Raw genomic sequence first — 15995 nt, forward strand, 5'->3', positions numbered from 1 at the left:
TGGGTGTCACCAGGAATCCTCAGAGCAAGAACAATTACTCAGAACCTCGGGGAAGGTAATGACGGGGAAATTGCTGAACAAACATTCCTCAACATCGTGTTAAGTACCCCAATTAAACTCCCATTCCACATTTCAAATGCGGGGAGCAGGGCAGATCCTGTGATAAGGAACCCTCAGCACGCTGGGGAGTTCTGCTCCCGGAGGAAAAAATAAATGACAAATAAAAACCAGAGAGGCTTTTGTGCAACACCAACAGCGGTTTAATGTCAGAGAGAAGAGCAACAACCGAGGGCAGGGAATACAAGCAATCCCAGGGGCAGCAGGGGATGCAGAATTCCTGTTCTGGGAGCAGGGACCAGCTCAGGAGCAGGATAAGCCAGGGATGGAGGAGTCCAGGCACAGAGAGGGGATGGAGGGCTCAGGGTGTCCCGAAGGGATGGAGGGATCAGGGAATCCCGAGGGGATGGAGGGCTCCAGGAATACCGAGGTAATGAAGGGCTCAGGGTAAAAAGAGGGGATGGAGGGCTCAGGTGTCCGAAGGGATGGAGGGATCAGGGAATCCCGAGGGGATGGAGGGCTCCAGGAATACCGAGGTAATGAAGGGCTCAGGGTAAAAAGAGGGGATGGAGGGCTCAGGGCACACCCAGGGGTTCTGGGCACACTCAGCTGCCACTGCCAGCGCCTCCTGCCCGGTGTCCCCATGGCCCGGGCCGGGCTCCAGGGCTGGCACTGCCTCTGGAGGCTGGCACTGCCAGGGGGGCTTTAGAAAACCCCACAGCTCCCGCGGCGGGACCTGCTCCATCTCTGGGAGCCAGGCAGGGAATAGCCCAGGCCCCGTGAGGAGAAGCCGGAGCTGTAGGACCTCCCGCAATTGCCAAAGGAGCCCCCATAGCCCCCAAGGGAGCCCCCATAGCCCCCAAGGGAGCCTCCATAGCCCCCAAAGGAGCCCCCATAACCCCCAAAGGAGCCCCCATAGCCGGTGTCACCTCCATAACCCAGGGAACGGCCGTAGCCAAGGGAGCCCCCATAGCCCAGGGAGCCCCCATAGCCCTGGAAGCCCCCATAGCCCCCACAGCTTCCCAGGCCAAAGGAGCTCCCATAGCCCCGGGAGCCCCCATAGCCCCCAAGGGAGCCCCCATAGCCCTGGGAGCCTCCATAGCCCCCATAACTTCCCAACCCAAAGGAACCTCTATAACCACGGGAGCCCCCGTATCCAAGGGAGCTCCCATAGCCTTGGGAACCTCCATAAGGTCCCCACCCAAAGGAGCCCAAATTGCCCAGGGAGCCCCCATAACCTCCAGACCCAAAGGAGCCCCCATAGCCAGAGGAGCCCCCCAAGGCCAGGGGGGCCCCATAACCCCCAGAACCTCCCAGCCCAAAGGAGCCCCCGTAGCCCTGGGAGCTGCGGGAACTGAAGGAACGTCCCGGCAAGGCTGGGCCTGACGATCCCACAACGCTCTCCTGAGGGCAGGTGCTGAGCACGGGGCCCGGGATGGTCACCACCACCGGCGGGGGCAGGATCAGGGCTCTGGAGTCGGGGCACTGCTGCACACACGGCTCGTTGGAGCTCTCGGCGATGGGCTGGGGGCAGCTGATGCCGCAGGACTCGTTGGAGTAGGACATCCTTCTGTGCTGGGAGGCTGCAACGCACAGCAGAAAGGACTTTGAAGCTAAACTGGCTGAGAAGAATTGGAATTAAACTCTGTGTGTGAAATATCAGAGGGAAACAGGTAAATTCAAAGGTGATATCACAGAAATCTCATCATTGTGTTAGTCTTCATCTCACCATGATCATCCTTGCAAGAGAAATTCTGTGCTGGATAAATTAAACAAACTTATAGCAACCTGTGGCAAAGATTCAGTCAAAGGTGTAAGACCAGCGAGAAAGAAGGCAAGAGGAAAAGAGGCTCATAGGCTGTATGCAGTAATTCAGATTTTATGGGGATCAGTGCCGCCGCTTACCTTGTTCGCTGCAGGGTTGGGAACAGGAGCAGTGGATGAAAGGCTCTGGGTGATGTGAGCTTTTATATCCTCCTCAAAGCCACCCCCTGAGCCTCCCGTCCTCGTTTATTACAAAACCAACGCCACAGTGGGCGCTTCCATTCTGTCACCTCAGCAATGTCCCTCCCAAACTCGCGTGGCTGTGACACAACCGCTGATGGCAATCAGCTCCCTCTGAGGGCGATGCGAGGGGATCTGGGGAACTTGGGGCTGAAGGGTGGTCATGGGGTCATTGGTTAAAGCCAGTCCTGCTTGAGTCCAATTTTAATGTCCTGTTAAATTGGGGCATTTTAATGGCCATGGTAACCATGGTGTGGTGCCACCTTCACCAGATGAAGTTCGCCCAAGTGGACCTAAAATTGTGGCTCTGAGAGGACACAAATTCTCCTCTTTGTCTCAGAGTAAACCTGTAAAATTTGTCCCCAAAGAGGCAGAAATTGGTACAGCCAGAAGAGGCCTTGGTTTTAAGCTAATTCCAAATCTTTCATGATTTCATTTGAAATCTCAACTTCCAGAAGTTCAATTTGAGATACATTAAAAATCTTAATTTTCTTTCCTCCCAACCCTGAAGTACTGACCACTACAGAAAAAAAGTATTTATTAAAATAGTAATAAAATAAAAATATATTGCAGTAATAAAATAAAAAAATATATTTTATTATGATGAGTCTGGGACATCCTGCAGTTATTTCTTTTCTTTCCTCTTGCAATTGTTTTCTAATTTTATGACATTGCAAAAGAGAGGCAATAAATTACCTCTAAATTGTAAAATAACTCTGTTTGTGAAGTGTCATCAGGATTTGCTGATAATAATGAGAGGTACTGGAGGATAATGACTTTAAACTGCCTCACAAATACTCGTTAATAGTCAGTGCTTGCAATTTCTGTTATTATCCTATTAAATGGAGGCTGGGAGTTATGAGGATTTGTTCTGAGTTAGCAGCTCCCTTGTTATGAAACAACATCATTTAAAAATATCAATCAATGTCACTCCTCTTGATTCCCTAATCAGCATTTGATTAATAATTTCAGTGCTGGCAATGATTTAATTTTCATTCCTGAGCTCAAATTCTTTATTTTATTACCTGTTAACATGTTTGGGATGACTGTGACAAGTACATCATCTGCCACTTCAAGTGCAGCTTCCTCTTAATTTATGAGGCAGCATTTCGCTGAAATATCTTAAATTTTAGGGGAGAAATTAAAGCCTGATTGCAAATTATCCAAATTTTCAGGCTTAACTATCAATATTCTGTGCAAAAGGGGTCTCAAAGTGGTGTTCTAAAACCTCAGCTCTTGAAGTCTCACCTGTAAATATTTTGTCCATGAAATTGTGCCTCGTGACACAGAGCCCTCAGCTCACGCGTCTCTGACCTGACGCTTCTGCCCCACTTTTGGGCGCTGACATTTCCGTGTTCCTGTCTAACACACCAAATATGAATTTCCTGTGGGCGTTCACAAAGCCCCTCATGGTCCTGGAAGAATCTGGAACATTCCCCAAGTGTCACTGCCTCCATGACATTCCAAAGCCAGCAGGGAATGGAGCAATGGAGCCCAGCTTGGAATTGTTGAGTGATTAATGGCATTTGAGCTGCAAACACGGCTAAAACCCCCTCACGTTTCCAAAGCATTTGGAGATAATTGATATTTTCTTCACTTTTGAGACCCGTCTCCCTCTTTTTGTGCAGCTCACGTGGATTTTCACGGGCTTCACTTGAATTTTAAAAGACGAAGTTAATTAATCTGAACTCATCGAACCCAAAGCCAGCTCTCGTGATGGGGATTATTACCTCATCATTCACCAGCTCGATGCCCTCAAGTCTGTCCTGACATGGCCTCACGCCCGTTTTTTGCGTGTGGGGAGTGGCAGTGCAAAGCCAGCAGAATTAAATCCCTCCATGTGAGGGTTGTTCTGTGTGGGACTGAAGGCACGGAGGGCGTTTTGTCCTTGTAAGCACTTTGGGAAATGTATAAAAGCTGCCACCACTCCAAGCCTCTCCATCCACTTCTCCTGAGTTATTCGCCTTGGTGAACAGGGTAAGTCGGATTTGAGCTCCTCTATCCTTCTCTATCCTTCCTTTTCCTCATCCAATTCTTTGATGTTATGGATTGGTAGATTTAAAAATTGTGGGTCTGAGAAGGCTGTCGTAGAATAAAATGTGAATTTTCACCATGCCACTTGGAATAACCATTTCCAGGCATTTTAGGTACAATGCATGGCTGTAAAATTTAAAAATATCTGAGTGATCATTCTCACTTTGTGGGAATATAAGGGTAAATGTTCTGGTTTGGAAGCTGAAGGCTACTTGGGAAAGGACATGAAATTACAGAAATTGCTGCTTTGTATCTGACACTTCTTAACTTCCTATAGATAAATTGCTAGACTTAGTTGGATTTAATAAATTTATAAAGAGATAAAACCAGATTTGTCACAGTGTAAGAAGTACCACCAGAGATGACACCAGATGTTTTCATCTGTGTGTGACATCTCAGGGACCTTGACAGCAACCAGAATTTGATTTTTGTGGTCAGATAAGGGTCAGATTTGGAAAGCAACAAACTCTGGGCTCCCACATTTTCCATGGCAAAGCACAGACAGAATCAGGTGGAAATTCCTGGATCTGAAATCTTTTTCCTGCTGTGTGTTGCAGCCTCCCAGCACAGAAGGATGTCCTACTCCAACGAGTCCTGCGGCATCAGCTGCCCCCAGCCCATCGCCGAGAGCTCCAACGAGCCGTGTGTGCAGCAGTGCCCTGACTCCAGAGCCCTGATCCTGCCCCCACCAGTGGTGGTGACCATCCCGGGCCCCGTGCTCAGCACCTTCCCCCAGGAGAGCGTTGTGGGATCGTCGGGCCCAGCCTTGCCGGGACGTTCCTTCAGTTCCCGCAGCTCCCAGGGCTACGGGGGCTCCTTTGGGCTGGGAGGTTCTGGGGGTTATGGGGGCCCCCTGGCCTTGGGGGGCTCCTCTGGCTATGGGGGCTCCTTTGGGTCTGGAGGTTATGGGGGCTCCCTGGGCTATGGGGGCTCCTTTGGGTCTGGAGGTTATGGGAGCTCCCTGGGCTATGGGGGCTATGGGAGCTCCCGGGGCTATGGGGGTTTCTCAGGCTATGGGGGCTCCCTCGGGGGCTATGGGGGCTCCCGGGGCTATGGGGGCTCCTTTGGCCTGGGAAGCTGTGGAGGCTTTGGGGGCTTCCAGGGCTATGGGGGCTCCCAGGGCTATGGGGGCTCCCTTGGCTACAGCCGTTCCCTGGGTTATGGAGGTGACACCGGCTATGGGGGCTCCTTTGGGGGCTATGGGAGCTCCTTTGGGGGCTATGGGGGCTCCCTGGGCTATGGGGGCTCCCTTGGGGGCTATGGGGGCTCCTTTGGCAATTGCGGGAGGTCCTACAGCTCCGGCTTCTCCTCACGGGGCCTGGGCTATTCCCTGCCTGGCTCCCAGAGATGGAGCAGGTCCCGCCGCGGGAGCTGTGGGGTTTTCTAAAGCCCCCCTGGCAGTGCCAGCCTCCAGAGGCAGTGCCAGCCCTGGAGCCCGGCCCGGGCCATGGGGACACCGGGCAGGAGGCGCTGGCAGTGGCAGCTGAGTGTGCCCAGAACCCCTGGGTGTGCCCTGAGCCCTCCATCCCCTCTTTTTACCCTGAGCCCTTCATTACCTCGGTATTCCTGGAGCCCTCCATCCCCTCGGGATTCCCTGAGCCCTCCATCCCCTCTCTGTGCCCAGACCCCTCCATCCCTTGCTTATCCTGGTCCTGACCAGGTCCTGGCTCCCAGAGCCCAAGTTCTGCATCCCCTGCTGCCCCTGAGACCTCCTGGGTTCCCTGCCCTCGGCTGTTGCTCTTCTCTCTGACATTAAATCCCTGTTGGTGTTGCACAAAAGCCTCTCTGGTTTTCATTTGTACTTTTTTTCCTCAGGGGGCACATTCCCTCTTGTGGTGGGTGGAGATGCCTGGGGTTTCTCACTTGGCCAAGGCACTTGGGTCTTTGTCATTTGGGAAAAGGAGGCAAAGAAACAGAAATTGGATGCAGGAAAATTTTATTGTACCAAGAAGGGCAGGAGAGGCAGGGAGAGGGAGGGTGGGCAGGCCTGAGGCAGGCTGGGTGTCACGGGCTGCAGGAGGCCAGGGCAGCTTGTGCAGAGCTCAGCTTCTCCATGCTGGGCTGAGGCGGCACCAGGGCCTTTGGGGCTGTTGCTGGTGGCTCTAGCAGGGCCCGCAGGTGTCCCAGAGCTTCTTGCTGTAGCGGGGCAGGGCGCAAGGGCTGCAGGCGGGAGCAGCGTAGGCTCTGCCAAAGGTGCAGAGGCCCCCCGAGGCCTGGGTGGCGCCGGCGCCGTAGAGGCCGCCCAGCCCCAGGGAGCCGCCAAAGGCCGGTGCTCCGGAGGAGCCCACCACGGCCTGCTGGGGGAAGGAGCTGAGGATGGGGCCGGGGAAGGTGACCACCACGGGCGGGGGCTGGATGAAGGCAGACGAGTCGGGGCACTGGCGGGCGCACAGCTCGTTGCAGCTCTCAGCGATGGGCTGGGGCACAGCCACGCTGGTCCTGGGCACTGGGCACAGGTCGTAGCAGGACATCTTGGAGTGTGAGAGATGAGGCTGAAAGGGAATTCAGAAATACAGGTGTTAGAACAGACATGGGGATCTCCCAGTTCAGAAGTGGCCTGTTCACAGACCTGCCACAAACCCTGAATGACCAGAGTTACACAGCCTTCTCCACCCTGCCCAGTGCTGGCCTTGTTCCCTGCAGCCCCTCACCCCCAGACCTCACAATCCCTGCCCCAGCCTCTGTGCCTGGCCTGGCTCTTTCTGTCCTGGCCAAGGGGTCATAGCAGGACATCCTCCAGGGCTCAGGGTTGGTTTGCAGCAAATAGATACGTAAAAACTATAAAAACTCAGAAGCTGATGAGAGAAATTTTCAACATAAGTGAAATCACTGCGTTGTGGTTTATGTTCAGCCTTGATCGTCATGGTCAACACCCACTGAGCACCTTAATAAAAAAATTCCAGTGTAAAACCATCCCCAGAATGACCAGACCTCACAGACTGATCTTTGCTCTGGCCCCACATGGTTTTTTCATTCAGTTTTTGGAAATGCCTATCCTGAAGAACAATATAAGAACCTCAGTCCCATCTCCCATGGATTTCCCTGAAGTTGAGAAGTTGGGAAGATCTTGGGATTCCCAAAGATTTTGGGACTCCCAAATCCCCCATTTCCCACTGGTTTCATTAAGAGTAATTCCAGACAGAAACAATGTAAAACTGTTCTAAATCTCAACATTCCTAAAGGAATCTTCTACAACTGCTCTGGTACAGGGTCTGAATAAATAAATAGAAAGAAATTAAAAATTCATACTCACTAAGCTCCTCAAGGCGAATGAGCTGAGAGAAGTGTCTGGATGGACCCAGGCACTGGAGCTTATATAGAGGATCCAAACATTCCTGAGGGCTTGGAATCTTGCTTGGACTGGGGGTTCTGCCTGAAATAAATTGTTTACCAGCTTTGAGTCACAAAAGTTTGGAGTTTGTGGCAGTTCTGATTTCATTCTCATTCTCCTATCGTGTGATGTCGGAGTTTCACCACCTTGATTTCTTTAATCTTGGGTCTTAATTGGTGCTGGCAACTCCTGGCATCATTAGAGTGACCTCACTGGAATTACCATGTTCATTAAGCTGACTCCACATGTTGCTTCTTCCTTTACAACCTTGTCATGAGCTTGTCTGCTCCAAGATTTTGTAAGACTCATCTTTGGCTGACATGGACATTTTTCCTTAACAGCCGTTTAAAATTATCTGATAAATTAATTAGAAGCAGAAACCAGCTGATTCCAGAACTACCCAGGAATAAATGTGTTTTCCAGCCCTAATTAAAGAGACCTTGTTGGTCAGAGATGGATTTGAGGGGTCATGAATATCTGCTGAGATCATCCAGGACACTCAGCAATTCCCCAATAGTTTTCCATTGAGAGGAAGGTTTGGAATCAATCCCACATAAAAATCACTTTAACTAAGAAGGTTTTAGTGGGAAATAAAATTCAGGTGCTGAATATTCCCATATCAAGTCCTGTGATTCCAATTTTGAGGAAAAACCAAAGAGGCAGATCAAAGTTGTTCTTTAGTATCGTGAGTGCAATCTCTTATCAAGAGTGTTCTGGCCCTTCTTGAGAAAAATACTTTGTAATGATTTCACAAACATTCATTATCTGCTGTTCAACCCAGCTAATGTTCGGTGTTGTATGACATGAGTGATTTAGACATTTCACTCTTACACAACCCCAGCTGCTTTAATGTGCAGGAAACAAGGTGGTGCCTGCCATTACTTTAATTAAGTCATTATTTGTGCCATTGGAAGTCAAGGGTTAATGATTAATGCAGCTCTTCTTTTCCTTCTTTAAAGAAAAATCCTGTCCATATCTGTGGTTGAATCCTCTGTGAGTTTAAGATTCCACCTTTGCTGTATTTGCCTTATTTCAATCTATATTTTCCATTTTAAAATATTTGTTTATATTTATTATTATGGTATTATTATTATTATTATTATTATTATTATTATTATTATTATTATTATTATTATTATTATTACTATTATTATTACTTTATTATATTATTATATACCTTTTTTGGTGATTTTTCAGAGCACAACTTTTAGGTTTTCACCTGTATCCTGTGCATTTTACTGACCCTTCTTGTTATTCCTGAGAAATCCCCTCAGAGATCATATATCTGCTCTTAATTCCTACACTGAAAATTGGTTGTTGTGGTCCAAATATTGGTTTCATGCCAATGTTTTCATTTTCTCTGCAGATGAAAAAGGATTTGGGTTTAGGTTTATGTTTTGTTTGTTGCCCCAACAAGTTCCCCTGTACTTGCTGCAGGGGAAGGAAAAAAATATTCTTCAACCACAGAAAGGGTTGGAGTTCTTCCCACATCTCCCAGCCTGGGGGGATTTCCTTGCCTTGATTTATATTTTACAAAAATCTGACAGTCAGAGCAAGTTGTGCCTCATCCCTGGCACAAACCCCCTTTAAATCCAATCTCTTTTGATGGCCTGCATTAAAACCCCCGTGGGCAGCAGGGGAGGGGAGATTCTGCCCTGCTCAGGTGAGACCTCACCTGCAGAGCTGCCCCAGCCCAGGGAGGACCTGGAGCTGCTGGAGGGAGCCCAGAGGAGGCTCCAGGATGATCCGAGGGATGGAGCAGCTCTGCTGGGAGGAAAGGCTGAGACAATTGGGATTATTCTGTTTTGGAGAAGGGGAAGCTCTGAGGTGACCTCACTGTGGCCTTGCAGGACCTGAAGGAGCTACAAAAAAGATGTACAAAAAACTGAATAGCAATCAAGTTTAATGGAATAGTTATTGATAGAGTAAGCTTCTCAAATATGAATTAGGAATTCTCTTTTCTATGAATGCGTTTGTGAAATTATGCCCATGTCTCCCAGCTAATGGAGACAAGCAGAAAAAGAAATGTATAAGATGGATATATTCTCTAAGTGTTTTCACTACTTAATGCTATGAGAATCCCTTTCCCAAGAGATGGAGTGACAGGATAAGGGGGAATGGGACTGACAGGGAGGGGGTTAAGATCCAATTTTGGGGATAAATTCCTCCCTGTGAGTGTGGGGATGCCCCGGCACAGAATATTCCATGGCTGTCCCATCCCTGGCAGCGTCCAAGGCCAGGCTGGACAGGACTTGCAGCAACCTGGGGTGGTGGAAGCTGTCCCTGACCACGGCAGGGCGTGGAATGAGATGATTTTAAGATCCCTTCCCACCCAAATAATTCCATGATTCTGTGATTGCCTCTCTCGACTTTGTATTAAAAACACCACTATTTCAGTGCTCTCTGGGCTACAAAATTTATTTGGAGAGATTCCACTGAGAAAAAAAACCCTCTAAGTGAAGATTTTCTGAGCAACAAGGGCCGTGAGAGCACTTGGGAAGCACTGAGCAGTGATCTCTGCTCCCTGTTTCGTTGTTTTGTAGCCCTTGCATGTCCCAGAGCTGATTAACAGCGCCCAAAGCAGGGAGGAGCGGCCGAGCACCTCAGCCCTGATCAGATCGTTCGTAGCCGCTGGGTTTGGCCAGGCCGGGCCCTGCCCTGCTCTGACTTTCCCTTTTGTGTCATCCAGGGCAGGCTGCTCCGCTCAGAGTGGCTCCAGCACTCCCAGGCCCTCTTCAGAGATTTAAATAACCAGAAATAGTCAAGTTGAATAGCTCTGTTATAATCAGGTACGACCTCAAGTGACTAATCAGCACCATTTAAAATAAAAAAAGATGAAAACGCAAAACTTCGATGCATAGAAGATTTATTGCAGGAACAACTTGAATAAATCACAGAGAGTACAAAGAAAAATATGGCAAAAGGAGACGTACAAAGAGAATCCAATATATAAAGCAAAATTTTATAACTCATGCAAATGTCAAGAAGCAGAGCTGAATAAATGCAAAGACCACATGAGGTTGATATAACTGAGATAAACAATAAAGATCAAAGAAAAGAAAAATTAAATTCTGATACATAATAAATTCACAAAAGAAAACATTAGGGATTACATTTTCAAAGTGGAGACAAAATAAAATACTAAATATAGGGAAAGACAAGTTTTAAGGGAAAGAGCAAAAACGGCAAAGATTAGATGAACAACTTCTAGATTCCTCCATTGCTGACAGATAAAAAAGATTCCAGGATAAGCCTAGCAGGGCCCGCAGGTGTCCCAGAGCTTCTTGCTGTAGCGGGGCAGGGCGCAAGGGCTGCAGGCGGGAGCAGCGTAGGCTCTGCCAAAGGTGCAGAGGCCCCCCGAGGCCTGGGTGGCGCCGGCGCCGTAGAGGCCGCCCAGCCCCAGGGAGCCGCCAAAGGCCGGTGCTCCGGAGGAGCCCACCACGGCCTGCTGGGGGAAGGAGCTGAGGATGGGGCCGGGGAAGGTGACCACCACGGGCGGGGGCTGGATGAAGGCAGACGAGTCGGGGCACTGGCGGGCGCACAGCTCGTTGCAGCTCTCAGCGATGGGCTGGGGCACAGCCACGCTGGTCCTGGGCACTGGGCACAGGTCAGCGCTGCTCCTGGGTGGGCACAGGTCGTAGCAGGACATCTTGGAGTGGGATGCGAGGGTGCTCTGCAAGAGAGGGCAGCCATGGCAGGAGAGCAGCCCAGGGCAGTGCCCGAGCCAAAGGCCAGGGAGCCAGAGAGCCACCAGAGAGCCGCCACCTGGCACACTTACCCTTGTTCCTGAGGAGGAGAAGGTGGCCAGGGCACTGCTTGCTGCACTCTGGCCCAGGCAGGGCTTTTATAGCAGCCCCGGCATTGCTCAATCTCCAGCCTGGCCAATCTGTAGCTGATTCCTGGGTGCCATCCCTACTATCAAGGATCTGACGCGCTAGGGAGGACAAGATCACTTGGGCAGCGGGATGTGCTGGGCTGGCACCTGGGGGATGCTGACTCAGGGAGGGGCAGGGGCCGCACAGCCCTGGTGTCAGCAGCAGCAGCAGCAGCAGCAGCAGCAGCAGCAGCAGGGAGTGTCCCCTGTGCAGATTGGCCAGGCTGGAGCTGAGCAATCCCCATGGTTGCTATAAAAGCCCTGCCTGGGCCAGAGTGCAGCAAGCAGTGCCCTGGCCACCTTCTCCTCCTCAGGAACAAGGGTAAGTGTGCCAGCGCTTCTGCTGGCGGCTCCCTGCTCCAGCCCCGGCCCCTGTGGCTGGGGCGCTGCTGCCCTGGGCTGCTCTCCTGCCATGGCTGCCCTCTCTTGCAGAGCACCCTCGCATCCCACTCCAAGATGTCCTGCTACGACCTGTGCCCACCCAGGAGCAGCGCTGAGCTGTGCCCAGTGCCCAGGACCAGCGTGGCTGTGCCCCAGCCCATCGCTGAGAGCTGCAACGAGCTGTGCGCCCGCCAGTGCCCCGACTCGTCTGCCTTCATCCAGCCCCCGCCCGTGGTGGTCACCTTCCCCGGCCCCATCCTCAGCTCCTTCCCCCAGCAGGCCGTGGTGGGCTCCTCCGGAGCACCGGCCTTTGGCGGCTCCCTGGGGCTGGGCGGCCTCTACGGCGCCGGCGCCACCCAGGCCTCGGGGGGCCTCTGCACCTTTGGCAGAGCCTACGCTGCTCCCGCCTGCAGCCCTTGCGCCCTGCCCCGCTACAGCAAGAAGCTCTGGGACACCTGCGGGCCCTGCTAGAGCCACCAGCAACAGCCCCAAAGGCCCTGGTGCCGCCTCAGCCCAGCATGGAGAAGCTGAGCTCTGCACAAGCTGCCCTGGCCTCCTGCAGCCCGTGACACCCGGCCTGCCTCCGGCCTGCCCACCCTCCCTCTCCCTGCCTCTCCTGTCCTTGTTGATGCAATAAAGCTTTTCTGCATTCAATTCCTGTCTCTTTGCGCTTTCTTCCCATGTCATGAAGACTCCAGGGAATGGGGAATTCTGGGAGTGGGATGGGAAATGTGTTCCTGGCTCAACTGAAAATGGAAGGGGGCAGTAATGGTAAAATAGAATTGGGAATGTTGCATTGGAGGTTAAAGTGGAGAAGGAAATGGCATCAAAGGGGAAATCGATGGATATGAAGGAGAGAAGAGGGAATGCATCATGGAATGATAAGAAGAAGGAGAAACAAAAGGAGAAGGAGAAGGAGAAGGAGAAGGAGAAGGAGAAGGAGAAGGAGAAGGAGAAGGAGAAGGAGAAGGAGAAGGAGAAGGAGAAGGAGAAGGAGAAGGAGAAGGAGAAGGAGAAGGAGAAGGATGAGGACTACGATAAGGAAAAGGAGCTCTGTGTACTCTGCCTGAAGACAGACAAATTCCCTGCTCACAGTCCACAACACCAGGGGTCTTCACAGTTCTGCAACCATGCTGGCTATGAGTAGGATTTTCCCCGTAGCTAGGACAATCCAGCAGCAAAGGCTGTCAGAGCTCCAGTACCTCTGTATCAACCTTGCCTTTGATCAAAGGACCAGGAACTTAAATCAGAGAGAAACTTGCCAATCACTATGCCAATATGTTTGATTTCCCTTTCATCAGCTCCTTCTTTCTATTCCAATTTGTCTTTCTCTTTCTCTTTCATTTTTTCAATTTCTTTGTGACCTTGTTTCTCATGTTCTCCTCTTTCTCGTTCTCGTTCTCGTTCTCGTTCTCGTTCTCGTTCTCGTTCTCCTTCTCCTTCTCCTTCTCCTTCTCCTTCTCCTTCTCCTTCCCCTTCTCATTTTCTACCTCCGTGTAAGGCAAACTCTTCCCACAGTCCTTTATCTCTGGATTCAGATTCCCCCTTTACTTCAATTTCTTCTCCCCATTACATTTCTCTGTGCGCTTCCCACTTATCTTTACCAACCAAGTCCCCTTCCATTTACCATTGCTCCAACCATCTCCCACCACAATTTCTCCTCCCAGTCTTGGAACTGCCACAGTCAGGGTGTTCCTGATTTTGGAAAAGGAGGCAAAGAGACAGGAATTGGATGCAGGAAAACTTTATTGTATGAACAAGGGCAGGAGAGGCAGGGAGAGGGAGGGTGGGCAGGCCGGAGGCAGGCCGGGTGTCACGGGCTGCAGGAGGCCAGGGCAGCTTGTGCAGAGCTCAGCTTCTCCATGCTGGGCTGAGGCGGCACCAGGGCCTTTGGGGCTGTTGCTGGTGGCTCTAGCAGGGCCCGCAGGTGTCCCAGAGCTTCTTGCTGTAGCGGGGCAGGGCGCAAGGGCTGCAGGCGGGAGCAGCGTAGGCTCTGCCAAAGGTGCAGAGGCCCCCCGAGGCCTGGGTGGCGCCGGCGCCGTAGAGGCCGCCCAGCCCCAGGGAGCCGCCAAAGGCCGGTGCTCCGGAGGAGCCCACCACGGCCTGCTGGGGGAAGGAGCTGAGGATGGGGCCGGGGAAGGTGACCACCACGGGCGGGGGCTGGATGAAGGCAGACGAGTCGGGGCACTGGCGGGCGCACAGCTCGTTGCAGCTCTCAGCGATGGGCTGGGGCACAGCCACGCTGGTCCTGGGCACTGGGCACAGGTCAGCGCTGCTCCTGGGTGGGCACAGGTCGTAGCAGGACATCTTGGAGTGGGATGCGAGGGTGCTCTGCAAGAGAGGGCAGCCATGGCAGGAGAGCAGCCCAGGGCAGCAGCGCCCCAGCCACAGGGGCCGGGGCTGGAGCAGGGAGCCGCCAGCAGAAGCGCTGGCACACTTACCCTTGTTCCTGAGGAGGAGAAGGTGGCCAGGGCACTGCTTGCTGCACTCTGGCCCAGGCAGGGCTTTTATAGCAACCATGGGCATTGCTCAGCTCCAGTCTGGCCAATCTGCACAGGGGACACTCCCTGCTGCTGCTGCTGCTGCTGCTGCTGCTGCTGCTGCTGCTGCTGCTGCTGACACCAGGGCTGTGCGGCCCCTGCCCCTCCCTGAGTCAGCATCCCCCAGGTGCCAGCCCAGCACATCCCACTGCCCATGCGATCTTGTCCTCCCTGCCACGTCACATACTTGATAGCAGGGATCGCACCCAGGAATGGACTCCAGGAAGAGGTTTAATAGTCCAAATGGTTGGGCAGGGCTGGAATCGGCTTGGCTCAGATGGACATCTCTGCTCTTTGGACAATGCACATCAGGCCTGACAGGAGAAGTCTTTGTTCCCAGTGTCATGGAACCCCCAGAGCACGGACTGCAGGCACATGGGGTCTGGTTCTGCTGGGCTATTGTGTGATGCACAGATGCCCTTCATCTTGACGACTTCTGCCAGTCCTGATCCACACGTGTCAGCCCCAGACAGGTGTCCCTCTAACCTAAGTGCCACCCCTGATATCAGGGATATGAGGTGGCAGGAAGGACAAGATGGTGTGGGGAGTGGCATGTGCTGGGCTGGCACCTGGGGGATGCTGACTCAGGGAGGGGCAGGGGCCGCACAGCCCTGGTGTCAGCAGCAGCAGCAGCAGCAGCAGCAGCAGCAGCAGCAGCAGCAGGAGGGAGTGTCCCCTGTGCAGATTGGCCAGACTGGAGCTGAGCAATCCCCATGGTTGCTATAAAAGCCCTGCCTGGGCCAGAGTGCAGCAAGCAGTGCCCTGGCCACCTTCTCCTCCTCAGGAACAAGGGTAAGTGTGCCAGCGCTTCTGCTGGCGGCTCCCTGCTCCAGCCCCGGCCCCTGTGGCTGGGGCGCTGCTGCCCTGGGCTGCTCTCCTGCCATGGCTGCCCTCTCTTGCAGAGCACCCTCGCATCCCACTCCAAGATGTCCTGCTACGACCTGTGCCCACCCAGGAGCAGCGCTGACCTGTGCCCAGTGCCCAGGACCAGCGTGGCTGTGCCCCAGCCCATCGCTGAGAGCTGCAACGAGCTGTGCGCCCGCCAGTGCCCCGACTCGTCTGCCTTCATCCAGCCCCCGCCCGTGGTGGTCACCTTCCCCGGCCCCATCCTCAGCTCCTTCCCCCAGCAGGCCGTGGTGGGCTCCTCCGGAGCACCGGCCTTTGGCGGCTCCCTGGGGCTGGGCGGCCTCTACGGCGCCGGCGCCACCCAGGCCTCGGGGGGCCTCTGCACCTTTGGCAGAGCCTACGCTGCTCCCGCCTGCAGCCCTTGCGCCCTGCCCCGCTACAGCAAGAAGCTCTGGGACACCTGCGGGCCCTGCTAGAGCCACCAGCAACAGCCCCAAAGGCCCTGGCGCCGCCTCAGCCCAGCCTGGAGAAGCTGAGCTCTGCACAAGCTGCCCTGGCCTCCTGCAGCCTGTGACACCCGGCCTGCCTGCGGCCTGCCCACCCTCCCTCTTCGTGCCTCCCCTGCCCTTTCTTGTGCAATAAAGCTTTTCTGCATCCAATTCCTGTCTCTTTGCCTCCTTTGCCAAAATCAGGAACACCCTGTTTGTGGGTGCTCCAAGACTGGGCGGGGAAATGCTGTTTGGAGATGGCTGGGGCAATGGTAAATGGAAGGGGATGTGGTTGGTAAAAGATAAGTGAGAAGAGGACAGAAAATTGTAATGGGGAGAAGAAAATGAAATCATGGGGGAAACGGAATCCGGAGATATAGTACTGTGTGAAGCGTTTGCCTTAGAGGGAGGAAGAAAAGGAGAAGGAGAAAGAGAAGGAG

The 15995-nt window shown here is 52.9% G+C and overlaps 3 protein-coding genes and 4 pseudogenes across 3 annotated transcripts; 3 read left to right on the forward strand and 4 right to left on the reverse strand.

Annotated features, from left to right (window-relative positions):
- Positions 1-762: 762 nt before the first annotated feature.
- LOC135457618 (keratin, type I cytoskeletal 9-like) lies at positions 763-3472 on the reverse strand. Its single transcript, XM_064732325.1, has 4 exons — positions 3376-3472; positions 1304-1640; positions 987-1168; positions 763-926 (listed from the first exon to the last, which is right to left on the reverse strand). The coding sequence occupies exons 1-4, from the start codon at positions 3470-3472 to the stop codon at positions 763-765; spliced, it is 780 nt and encodes a 259-aa protein (XP_064588395.1).
- Positions 3473-4669: 1197 nt separating this feature from the next.
- On the forward strand, positions 4670-5482 carry LOC135457619 (scale keratin-like). The gene has a single exon (XM_064732326.1). The coding sequence runs from the start codon at positions 4670-4672 to the stop codon at positions 5480-5482; it is 813 nt and encodes a 270-aa protein (XP_064588396.1).
- A 715-nt stretch (positions 5483-6197) lies between these two features.
- Positions 6198-6566, reverse strand: LOC135457669 (scale keratin-like). Its single transcript, XM_064732371.1, has one exon. The coding sequence runs from the start codon at positions 6564-6566 to the stop codon at positions 6198-6200; it is 369 nt and encodes a 122-aa protein (XP_064588441.1).
- Positions 6567-10679: 4113 nt separating this feature from the next.
- On the reverse strand, positions 10680-11119 carry LOC135457621 (scale keratin-like; annotated as a pseudogene).
- A 593-nt stretch (positions 11120-11712) lies between these two features.
- On the forward strand, positions 11713-12152 carry LOC135457622 (scale keratin-like; annotated as a pseudogene).
- Positions 12153-13592: 1440 nt separating this feature from the next.
- LOC135457623 (scale keratin-like) lies at positions 13593-14032 on the reverse strand (annotated as a pseudogene).
- Positions 14033-15103: 1071 nt separating this feature from the next.
- On the forward strand, positions 15104-15543 carry LOC135457624 (scale keratin-like; annotated as a pseudogene).
- The last annotated feature ends 452 nt before the right edge of the window (positions 15544-15995 follow it).

Source organism: Zonotrichia leucophrys, chromosome 25 (genome assembly GCF_028769735.1).
Source record: "Zonotrichia leucophrys gambelii isolate GWCS_2022_RI chromosome 25, RI_Zleu_2.0, whole genome shotgun sequence".
In the NCBI taxonomy this organism is placed as follows: domain Eukaryota; kingdom Metazoa; phylum Chordata; class Aves; order Passeriformes; family Passerellidae; genus Zonotrichia; species Zonotrichia leucophrys.